This window comes from Serinus canaria, chromosome 5 (genome assembly GCF_022539315.1).
Source record: "Serinus canaria isolate serCan28SL12 chromosome 5, serCan2020, whole genome shotgun sequence".
Classification (NCBI taxonomy): Eukaryota; Metazoa; Chordata; class Aves; order Passeriformes; family Fringillidae; genus Serinus; species Serinus canaria.
In genome coordinates, this window is record NC_066319.1 from 26,408,035 (window position 1) to 26,420,518 (window position 12,484).

The 12,484-nt window shown below is 36.1% G+C and overlaps 1 protein-coding gene across 3 annotated transcripts in view; it reads right to left on the reverse strand.

Annotated features, from left to right (window-relative positions):
* The window catches only part of TTBK2 (tau tubulin kinase 2), an 81,673-nt gene that overhangs the window by 18,769 nt on the left and 50,420 nt on the right, over nucleotides 1-12,484 (reverse strand). For 2 of the 3 annotated variants that reach the window (XM_030240598.2, XM_050974996.1), the window contains 5 exons: nucleotides 9,645-9,802; nucleotides 8,476-8,692; nucleotides 6,871-7,082; nucleotides 5,106-5,706; nucleotides 784-1,032 (listed from right to left, as the gene is read on the reverse strand). In XM_030240598.2, coding sequence (XP_030096458.2) covers nucleotides 784-1,032; nucleotides 5,106-5,706; nucleotides 6,871-7,082; nucleotides 8,476-8,692; nucleotides 9,645-9,802 — 1,437 coding nt within the window. The remainder of the gene's footprint in view (nucleotides 1-783; nucleotides 1,033-5,105; nucleotides 5,707-6,870; nucleotides 7,083-8,475; nucleotides 8,693-9,644; nucleotides 9,803-12,484) is intronic. The other variant, XM_030240599.2, reaches the window with a different exon arrangement.

Consider the following 12,484-nt stretch of genomic DNA (forward strand, 5'->3'; position numbering starts at 1 on the left):
TTACCCAACAATGCAAACTCACACTACTTAGCAGATCTCAATATTTTTGTGAAACAAAAATAATTTTTGTAATACAAAAATTACACTTAACTTCAGTAATGACTGCAAGCCTTCATCTTTCATACTGAAATGAAACTGGAAATACAAAACTATAAAAAGTCCCCTTTCTCTAGTGGCATTTTTCATTACCTGTGACCCCTGATAACTGCCATCTTTATTTTATATACTGTAAGCAGGGGAAAATTTTATTATTTGCTGATTTCCAAAGAAATAATCTGACTATTTCTAGATCCCCTTTTGTCACATTAAAATCATTTAGGACAGTCCAGATTTGAATATGTGTTCCCAATTTGAAATTCAGCTGGTACTGCGACTATAGGAATCCATGATTCTTAGCTTTAAATTAAGCAAAAAAAAAATTTTTTTCTAGATTTTATAATCCTATCTTTTTTCAAGAGAAAATCTCTGAGGAAGTGAATCTGTCTTCCAGAACATCCAAAGATGCTTTGTGCTCCAGATCTTAACCTGAGTAACAGCTCCTCAAATATTCCCCTCTTTAAGTGGGACAGTATTATCTTCCTCACAGAGTATTCCCAACTCTATTCCTGGAAAAGACCCATTCTTACTCCCCAACTTGATCTTTCAAAACATTTTTAGGATGCTGTGTATAGCAGTATGACTAGCATATGCCTACCAGCAGACTGTGCAGAGCAACTGAAAACGTTAAACTTTACAGATGCCTGCTACAATGCAGTCACTTCCATGAAGACAAGGCTTATTCACCTGCTCAAGTTGTGCTTTTGAGATGCGAATGACAGGGGGGAACTTGCTGCCACAGGGAATGACAGGAAGCTGCCTACGGCCAGTTGAGCGGGAGGAAGAGGAGTGGCTCTCAGCTGACTGACTCCTTGGCAAAGCAGCCTCCCTCAGAGGGTCCGAGTGGATGGATAGATAGGCTATAGGGCTCATGGTGCGGAGGATGGGACTTGAAATTCTTGGAGTGGAGAAATGCAGCATATGACATGAGTTGAGCTGTGAGAACAACATGGTGGGGAAGAAAATAAGGTCGAATATATTTTAATAATTCTTGCCTATGTCTGGCCTATATGCATTCCCTCAAAAACCATATTCACAACTCCCTAAGAGGCTGAAAGTTCATAATTTAAGAGGTGTTTTAAGTCTAATCTTAACATTTTTCTTCGTCCATTTTCAAAAATCCAGTACCAAAATCAAGAGTAATTATAATTTCTCTAGCTGGACTCTTCATTCACTCAGTCTTGGAATCATAGAATCATTTAGGTTGGAAAATAAAATCAGATTCTTCAAGTCCAACCATTGAAACCATAATAACTGTTGTTTAATTTAAACTGAAAATGAAGATGGAAAGTGCTGTTCCAAGCTTAATTACTTCAAATCCATTAATTTCTAATTGACTGAAATATCTGCTTGATAAATATATGTTGCAAGGATTTGTGCAAGCACTGCATGGAGTTCTTTGCAATTCAATACAAACACAGAAAATTAATGAGGCTGTGGGTCCATAACACACAAAGTCCAGCTCTAGGCCATTAGTACCAGGTGTGGGAAAGGAAAACTAGAGCTGTATGACACAAAGTGCTGCTCCAGTATAAATTCACTATTAGTGTAGATCTGCTCAAATTCTTTTGACAAATTAGCTTCATACCAGTAGATATTACAGCAAATCACACACTGTCTGTCCTGCAGCCAAAGCCACCATACAGCTATTATTAAAGCATGAAGTCAGCACATACACCCTTAGCATGCTCTGAGTATTCAACAGATAATGTGATCATGTGCCCACAACTAAGCCAGATTAAACTGGTCTTTGCTGGTAGCACGCAGAATCTGTATTGCAACTGGAAAACCAAGGCTGATAATATGAAAAATGCTTCTCTTACCTGCAGGCCTTTTTTTCATAATAGATAGCATAATTTGATGTAATTTTTTATGTAATTTTTTATGCCTGAGACTTTCTCATCCCCAAACCAATAACTTACACATTTTTCTCTCTTATTATTAGAGTTCAAGTTTCCTTTCTTAACTGGGGCAACTTTACATTTTTAACAGAATGCTGATGCTGTGTATAACAGGTGAGAAGTTATATTATCAACAATTACAGGAAGTCCACATACACAAAAAATTTCAGGAAGAATATTTATCTACAAATGGAAGGACTGTAGAGCATAAATTTCTTTCTTTCAGAAGAAAATAAAATTATGGGTGAGTGTATGAAATATTAGTTTCTCATACAGAAACATCCATGCTGGTAGTTACTAAAATAATGAGCAATAAAGCTCAGAAAGAAATGAAGAACAAAGAAGAATCACCAAAGTAAAAAGGAAATATTCAAAAAAATACTTGACTTTTGATAGGAAAACTTTTTTATGCATTCACCACTGAAGTAATTGCTTGCATATTTAACAAACCTATCAAAATAAGCCCAAAAAGCAAAACCATACTTTCTTCTAAGTGACAGTGAAGTAGGTCAGTAGAATATATATACCTATACAGGAGGTATATTCACAAGCATGATGATCATGAATGCTGGCATCTCCGAGAGTTTCAAGTTGTTTGAAATGAGTGAACTATTTCAGTAATTGTAAGTTTCTAAACTACTACAACTTCAACATCTATTTTAACCCCTTTTAGTAACACACATTTGATTGATAGCCCTAAAATTAACATTCTTGGATCCAAGCCTGCTCTTAGTAACTAAAGCAATATAATTAAATCAGCAGAAAAGTAAAGTATGACCTTTGCCTATTATTTTTATTGCCAGGAAGGTGCTACCTAGAAAAAAATACTAAAGAACAAGAACATCTTATGCACAACCAAGGATCACATTGAAAAAACAGTTTCAGGGTAAGTACTCTGAGGAAGAAAGAAAAGGACTCTACCAAACAGCTCCGTGAGGTCGCCAGGACCTTTGAACAGAGGGAATGGCAGGAAGAAGAGGCATATACACACACTTCCAGTGAATTGACAAGAACTAGGTTCTAGTACCCATCATAGGGAATATTTAAGTATACTTTATAAAGTGGAATACATCAATGAAGGCCAAAAAGAAAAACTCACCCTGAAATAGCCTCTTGGGCTTTGTGTGGCTTTCAAGGGCTAACAAAGTGGATGGAAGACTATTTCAAATTGCCATCACAGTTGGAGTAGACACACTGTATAGACACACGCTGTTCCCAGCTACTAAACTGCCTAAGTAATTTCTATTTTCTTTATTCCCAGGTCAGTTTATATTTTCTATTGTACATCATTCACCTCTGAAACACCAAGTTCCTTCCTGCCATTCATCTTGCACTCACAACACTATTTGCCCTTCCAGCATAACCTAAATTAATTTCCCCCTTTTTTGAGGTAATAACAAATGTTACTTTTATCTCCCTGCAAAATAAAAATAAAATTTCAAAATAAAAAATTTATTTATTTCAAAATAAAATTTCACTGGAGTTTCTACTTCAGCCAGTATTTCTTCCAATCCATTTTATAATAATTAACTTTGTTTGCAACCATTTCTGCTCCCATGTTCTGAAGCTTCCTCTTTTTCAAAGATATTGTCTGTTTTTTGCACTGTAGTATGTAATATTTGTATCACCTCTACTTTTTTTTTAAAGTAAAACAGCTATTTCCCCCAAAAGAGCCACATTTGTATAAAGTGTACAGTTGTATAGTGCATTTGCATAGAAAATTACAAGCTGTTTTTAATGGCTTTTGAAATAAAGACACTTGATAATTAGTATTTTTTACGGAACCAAGTGCTGGTCTTTCTTGTTTGTTTCACTAAAACTGACCTTAAAATACAAAACCTGAACAACTTAAAAATTTAAAATAATTTTTCACTTTTAAAGGTTTATAACCATCAAAAATTCTTTCAAGCAATTAATATTTCAAACTAAATTTCAAAAATCTGTTGTTTAACACAGTTCTGTATTTTCTATTATACAACACAAATCTTCTATAAACTACATAATTTAAAGTATGATGTCCAAATATAATGTCTTATGAAAGATATGATCTTGCCTTTTCCATGAGAATCTAGGCATAGTTGAAATTTTACTGTGCTGCTACATTTAATTACATTGAGTAGTTCATTTTCACTATAAAGGATAGTCCACACCTGATAATAAATGACTAGTTGGTGACAAGTTTCTTTTTCTAATGAGCTGGCAGTAACTTTCACAAAAAGTGGTGATACAAGAAGAAAAAATATAGCCAGGTCTCTTGGCTCAAGGGAACTTAAAAGAACTGACCTTTAGATCATAGATGCCACATTATCTACTTTAGATAGGGGAGAAATAAAACCATGAGGTGATTCCCAATCACTTAACCATTAATCTCACTTACTCCTTAAGTAAAGGCAAAGAAGTCTCTGTTTAGAAACAGTGACAGGAGAAAAAAGTAAATGCTCAAAAACTGTGCAACAAAGAATTCTTCATAAAAGATGGAAAAAGAAAAACAAGGATATGCAACAAAAGCAAAGCAATCTGTTTTAGCAAAAAATATAGGAGTAAAGTAGGAGTTGCAAAAGTATTTTAGAAGTGAAAATACTTTTTCATCAACACTTTTTAAAAGGCAACAAGTTGTTTGTGTAGGGACCATTAGAAATTTCTGAAGTAACAGGAAGAAACAAAGTGAATTCCAGAAGCAAACACTGCAGGAATCATAGTGAGATGTGAGAGCAAGTAACTGTTTCTTTAATTTCAGCCACTTAGATTTTTCCTGGAGCACATGAAGCACTGTAGCACAGTATATTCAATTGCAATTTTATGTTTCTGTACTGCAAACATAATAAATATGTATTCCCATGCATGTCTCTCAGTGATTAGGAATCACTGCACAAGGAGCTTCTTTAGATAGATATATAGATAGATAACTCTGTTAAATGTGGCCAGTTTTGTGGAGCACACCTGCAGAACAATTAGCACTTCCACAGATCACTGTAAACACCTGTGTAACAGACTATGGAAGATCAGTCTTCAAGAATCATGTCCCATACCTGTTGAAACTAGGAATTTCTGCTACACCACCTTTACCATTTCCTCTTACAATTCTGAATGAAGAAGAGGTTTTCTTACCGGAGTGAGCGCTCCCTCTGCTTGAGCTTCCATAGGACTTGTAGGGGTGGCCGCAAGAAGCTGTCCTGCAGCTCCAGACAGAAGTTCCAGTTTATCTGTAAGCTGTTCAGATGCAGCAGGATGACATTCCATGTCGAGAACAAACTCCACCCCTGAAGTTTGGTTCTTGGCATGGACATTGTTTCCTGCCCAACCGCCCTCTTTGGACTGCTCTTCTGGAAGGGCCTCCTCTAGAACTTGTAGTACCTCTGGCTCTTCATCTGAGGGACTTCCAGTCATTTTGTGCCCTAAAGCCTCATTTGTCCTGAAGTCCTGCAAGTCCCGTTCCTTATCTATTATCACCCATTCCTTAGAATCAACCTCCTGCCTGCAGGAGCTTAGGTTAACAGCTACAAATCCATTGCTCATAACACCATCAGCATGCTCAGGAGAATTAGCTGAGCCAGGCTTTGAAGCATCTGGAAGATACTCTTCATCATAGTGCCAAACATGGTCCGTGCGGGCAGTCGCAGGAGCAGGAAGAGATGTTTTCTGTGAAAGAGGAGGAACAGCAGCAACAGGAGTCTCTGCCACTTTCAAGTCTTTCTGCTTCTTCTCCAAACTTAGAGAAAAGAAGTTAATATCTGAATTAGTTAAGAATTAATTAAATAATTTAAGTTACATTTGAGTGTTTTCAGAAGAAGAAAATTGGATTTATATAAAAATTTGCTGTCATATTCTAGAACAGCCTTCAATGGTTCAAAGATCCACAATTTGAGACAAGTAAGCATGATGTCAAGTAAATATGGATGGTCTTAGAAATGTACATATTTTTAATTTTAGTTGTAATGTATCACATTGTATTGTAAATATAATTACCAGAAGGGAGAACTGTGAGAGAAAAAACTCAGTCGTGAGGTTACCACAGATGTCCACTGTACTTAATTTGTTACAGAGACTCAAAGAGGAACAGAAGAAACAGATGTCTCCTGCAGCAGTTATTATATGCTTTCAAGAAGAATGTTATTTATTGCTTTGATTGATTCCTTTCTTATGCTTTGCATAATTTGCTTCATCAAACAAATTCAAATTCCTAGCTCCCCTACGAAGTATTCAGAAGGATTTTGCCACTGTCATCACCCCAGATCTCTTCTACTGTCCCCACTCAGCCTCTGCCTTTCAGTCAGATTTCACTGTGTACCTCTCCCCTTATTCTTTCTAGACACAGACAAACTGAATCCATTTTCACACATCTGCTTCTTCTCTACCTTCAAATTCTATTTTAAGTTCTCTGTCTTCCACCAAGATTTTTTTATGTTGGTGCAAAACCTTTGGACATAACTAAGCCTGCTGCATGCAGATAGATTTCTAACTTCTTCATTCCACTTCCTGTAAACTCCCCTTCTCACGTCATATAGCCTAATCTCACGTAACCTCTACTGAGCACCTGATGTCAACCTTCTTATTCAGGATGAGTTGTAGTGACTGTCAGGAGTATGCCACTGAAGAAAAACTTAAATACTAGGATTACAATCACTATGTCTTGAGATACAAAATTGCCTGGTGTGGAAGTACAACCTCAACCATATTCTAGAGTAATCATTTTCTAAAGTAGCTGCCAAGTTGTGGAATCCCTTAATTGAGCAATATTATGAAAAATACTTTGCTGTAACTTGCATAAGCATACTCAACAGCTCCATTCCTGCTCTTCACACAGCATAGATAAAAGTATCCTAATGACATATCCTTAAAAGATCCTAGGAAAATGATAACATAATTTCTTTACCAGGTCTCAAGAAACTTATCAGTGTCGGGCTTAGACTCCAACGTCATACGCTTCTCCAGTTCAAAGCTGTGAATGGAGCGCAGCTTTCGCACCAGTGGAACATCTCTGTCTAACTGGGTGGTCTCTGAGCGAACTCGAATTGGAGAACCAAGACTCGGGGCATTTAGCATTCCATTCCCTGGTCCATGGCTGTTTTCTTCCTCTGTGGCAGCCTGTGCAAAACGTAAAGTAAAAATGTAACTCACTAGGAGTGGCAAAACAAGGTACTACATGGTAAAGACACCCCCAAGTTTTTAGAATGTGAAAAGCCAATTTGTATTTGGAATGGTCCTTAAGTTCATGCCATAGTTAAGGTAGTTTAGATACACTCTTCAGCACACACCTACAGCAGACAAAATACTGGCAATATATTGGTTCTGGGTAAGTCTGAGAACAGGAGTATCAAAGACACAGTAATACAGTTACATTTACTCTGATACTGCACAGCCATCTCTGAAATTTTCTTTAATAACAGTCTGAAACCTAGCATTTGGTAGCATCTTTGGTCTGCTTTACAGTCAAGTGCTCTTATTAAAGAGAAGTTAGGTTCCAGGCTGTCTTTTTGATTCTCTGGAGCATATAACACTGTTATACACTAAATCTACTAAATATTTCTGTGACTTTCACATATGTTTTAACCCAACTGCATTCTATCTTAATAATGACTGAACATGATTTAGAATAATAACTGAATATGATTTAGAGCTGGGAAATCATGATCATCCTTGGTTTCTACAGGTGTAACAGAAGGTGCCTTTGTTTGAACTAGAACAATCTCCTGTCTTCTCTCTTTGATAAAAACGACGAAACAAACAAATAAGCACATTTGAAAGCAGGCACCATGCCTTGGTCTTTCCCACAATACATTTGTTTTCCTGGCAAATAATGAGTAACAGCTTCAAAACAAGACAGCTCTCCTATTTAAAGAACATTTTAGTACCATATCTGTTTTCATGTTAAAAACACTGTTCTATTAAGAAACAGGCAATATCTGTTCAAGCATGAAATACTGTGATTGTAAGTAAGGCAGACAGGAACCAATTTTCAGAAACCACTTTTGAAAATAAAGCAGTATTCTCTTCTAAAGACCAGCCAATGAACCTCTAAATCAGTACAAAGGTATCATGTCTTATGGGGACAAAACCACCAAGAGAATTAAACGGATACTGCCATTCACACTGATGATTTGTCAACAGGAGAACATTAAAATCTTCTTTTGCACATTTAGTATCTAGCTTCTACACATGCAAGATGCAGGAAAATTGCTTTGATTTCACTCAGTGAGCAAGAATGAAGATCATGTCTGAAGAAAAGGAATATGAGCAAACTACAGAGTCGCAAATTATCAGCAAGCTATTAATCATAAAGACCTGATAAAGTGACACAAGGCCCAAAAGTCTGCTTTATTTCAGTATATAAAATATGTTATCTCTACCATAAATCATTTTCTTAGATCATTCTGGCTAATCAGTATCAGTACAACTGCCTTATTAATTATATCTGATGTGCACTACAAGAACACAAAGCTGTTCAAAGATGGTCTTCACAACGCAGATTTGAAAGTACCTTACAGATCCCCAGTTTTATTTTGTTTCTGTTTGCATCCATTTCTTCCCAAACATCTTTTTCCTGAGGACGCTGATGTCCAGGGGATCCAGGTATTTTCTCTGGTGATACACCAACAGGAATAACATTCTCTCCATCACTGAGCTGTTCATCAGGGAATACTTCATCTGTATTTTCCCGCAGCAAATCTCCTGGGATAGGAGTGGCATTGGCAATTCTACAAAAGTAGTTTAAAAATAAAATCAGAGAAGTAAAAATTCTCATACTCTCATGTGTTTACAGAAATTATTTTCTATTTTAAAAGAAAGAAACAAACAAAAACTTTACAAAGAAAATCACATCTCTGCAGAAAAATAAATCTTGGACATTATTTAATATAAGACCCACTACTTCCTGGCTTTCACAATTTATTTAATTTAGGTACATAACAAAACATGTAAATAAAAAAACCCTATCACACAAAAGCTGTTTTTTTGGATGCTTTTGAAGCCACTTCTGAGAAAATTTGCTAGAGTTCATGTCCAGGCTCAACTTCTCTCCTGATTCTTCTCTATGTATTCTTCTATTCAAAAAAATTAATGGCACCCATAAAACACTTCATACGTTAATCCATAAATACCTCTTATATCTTTAGTCCTCTGAGATGAGAATGGGTATTACTGAACATCACATCTTATCCAATTTACTTCATTACAGAATGTCTCATACAACATAGTAAATATTATTTCAAACACAACCAAAATCTACTTCCAAATTTCTTATAAAGATCCAGTCATTTTTCAAACTTATAAAGGAAATTGCAGCTAGAATTTTATTTTAAGATTACAGAAAACAATGGGCTTATTTCCAGGCAGTTAAATTTCCAGGCACTTAAACTCAGGACACATTATTTAGTTTCACAAAATACAATTTAGCAAAGGATGGATGAACAAATTTACATGCAATTTCCTGGAGTACTATTTTTATTGCTGTAATTTTAGGACTGCACTGCTGATCTTTCAGGATAGTATAAATTGGAACCCTAAAAAAGGAAATACTTCAAATGCTCCCAAACCTCCCTTCCTGTATGCATTCAAGCTCCTGCAGAAAAAACCTAAATTATGGAGATAATTTCCCTTTGGTAGGAAGCCCCTCTGTGGCTGCCACTGAAGAGACCACACTGTGCATACCCAATTGCAGCTGGCGTAAGACGAGTGTGCAGCTGAGGGGTGGTTGAAGTTGTTGTTGTTGTCAGAGATCCATCAGTTCCACTCTTCTCCCAGTCAAAAGGGTCGCTTTCAATAACCCCAAACGTTTTCATGCTGTTGTCAAACACAGACATGAGAAGCTGAAAATAAAGAAAAAAGTTAATAAGCTTGACTTTTCTCTAAGAGACCAAGTAATTAAGAAATATCCTCCTATAATACTGAAAACATTAAAGAAAGAGTTTTTTATATTAAACACTTCTATTTTTTTCAAGATTTTGAGGCCAAAATATACAAAATTTCATTTTATTAAAACAGAAAAAAAAATCCACCCACATCTGTGTTTTTATAAGGCATAAGGCAAAGATACACCATAGACTTTAAAAAAAAGACAGAAATACACATATAGAAGCATAACTATATTGCTGCAGAATACCATAAATGGCTCTCCAGCAGAGGAAGAGAAAATAATACATTAGGTAACACCATGAAACCTAAGAAATGAATGAGATGTAGGAAAGGATACTGATCTGCTAATTCATACCTTTCTGTATTAAGAACCATATATCATTTACTTCATATAATGCTGACATTTATACTATATAAATGTCTAAGTGTTCAATCCCCATTTTATGCTATGAAAAAGCCTTTAGTAAATTTGTGTCCATGACAGAGAAAAAGATGGCATCACTTTCCTCTCTCTGTGAAATAAACTTTGTCTCATTCTAGTAGCTGATGGGAAGGGCTGTGTCCATATAATTCTCTTACTCTGTAACATTTGTAAGGGTTTTTTCCCCCTAGAAGCTAAAAATCTGGGGTTTTTTCCAATCCAGGATGCTGAAAATTTTTCCACACTCTCCTTTGGCATGCCCTTTGGCAACTTGAAATAGATGGAAAGTTTGGATAATTTCTCTCGTATAGAGTGGTCTCACCCATGTAATTTTTACTCCCAAGAACCTTCTGTGTGCCATCTGTCCCAGTCATTTCTATTAATCCTACTGAAGAGCACAAAGCCATAGTTCAATCTGTCCCTTATGTACTGTGCTTAATTCTTCTCCTCCTCTAAACATTAAGCAGTGTCTCTGAAGTAATTTTTAAAGTCATTCTCTTATAAATCTTTTCAACAATTTCTGCTATAAGCCAAATGCAAACTCAAATGCTTATTGATACCAGGAGGCTGAGGCAATGTATGCACAAATACCTGAAAAAAAACCATCTGATAGATATTGCCAACTCAAACATGGTTTCTTGGCCTAGGTGTTGAACGTTTTAGACTACAAACTCTTCAAAGCAGGGATATACATACATTCTTGTTCAGTGCCCACCCATAAATACAAAGAATATAGTAGGTAGGAATAACACCACTGCAAACACAAGTTAAGAGAGACCAGAGTTTAAAAGAGCATTCTCACTGCTCTAGATAAAACCACCTTGCTCTGGTCTAAAGCATATGAGCAAGACTCTGTTGGAAGGCTCTGGCTGCAGCTACACAACTGCAAATGTTCCACAAATAGCCACAGTATTGTAAATTACTGGGCTTTGTCTATCATGGGAAAACTCTGTCCTGGTATCATGGTAATTGTTGAGTGCATGTGCTGTGTTAGATACAAACAGACCACAGAAAAGGATTTGCAAAAATATGAATGTCTATATGCTTCATCATTCAGATTCTGAATGCAAAATTTATTTACCAGTCTATAATCAAGGCTTTTCTATGCAACATCAAAATTTCTGCAAAAATACTTTTTATCATAGGAAAAAAAATCTGATACATCTTTATAACCAGGCACACAAAACACTGAAAACTTTTTTGTCACTTAATTGTAGACTACAGGATAAATTTCATAGAAATTTGTAATGGAGAAGAGGAAAAAAAAATCAAAGTATTTATTTTTCAGGAATAATGAACATTTTTTGTGTTTGTAATAAGTTTTTTTTTAACACTCAAATTTTTTCACAAAAATTTATTTGTTCTGCAAATGTGCAGAATCACATACCAGTATCTTTAGAGAAATTCACTTATAACACGAAATCAGTTATTTCTTGAGGTTTTCAGCTCTTATTTCAATTCTTATACATCTTGATTTCTTTGTTCTACCAAGCAAAGTAGAGGAGTTGCTCTTGTTAAAGTTACAATTCCAGAATTAGTCAGATTTATTTATTCAGTTGAACCAATTACACTTGAACACCACTCATTCCTTCTGATTTCACTGATTTAGGGAGTTAAACAAAGGCTCAGAGGCAGACAGGTCCTGCAAGTGGGAAGCAGGAATGAGTGTTTCTGGGAGCCACAGGGACAGCTTGTCATGGTGTGCCGTTTGATCCATACAACTTCTCCCAGTGCGCAAGCCTGAAAAAACTGTCAAGTCTCTCCCTCCCTGCTTTTCCTGAGCACTCCTCTCCTGCTTTGCACAATCTGGGAAAAAGTTCTACATTTATTTATTGTTTAATTATAGGTCAACACTGAGTGAGTTAAGACACATTCTACAGCATATCCTCTCAGCACATAGCACCTTACCACTGAGCAGAGGCTGCCCAATTCAGCAGGCAATACTCTCTTAAACAATGAAAAATGACTGGTCTTCTGTGATCTCTGTACACAATACTTCAATTTTGAAAACACACCATGAGTGTATGTTGTGCTTTAGCTGTAGTTGCTGAATTCTAGACTTTGGAAAACTGCCAGAACGACAATCTCTGAGAGAACAATCTGATCAATTAACTTATGGAGCACATACTAGAGGCTGTGATAGCAGGATAGCTCAAGCCTAACAGAATACTGACTGAAAAACAGGTGTCAATTGTTTTTAGAAACTTAACTTAAA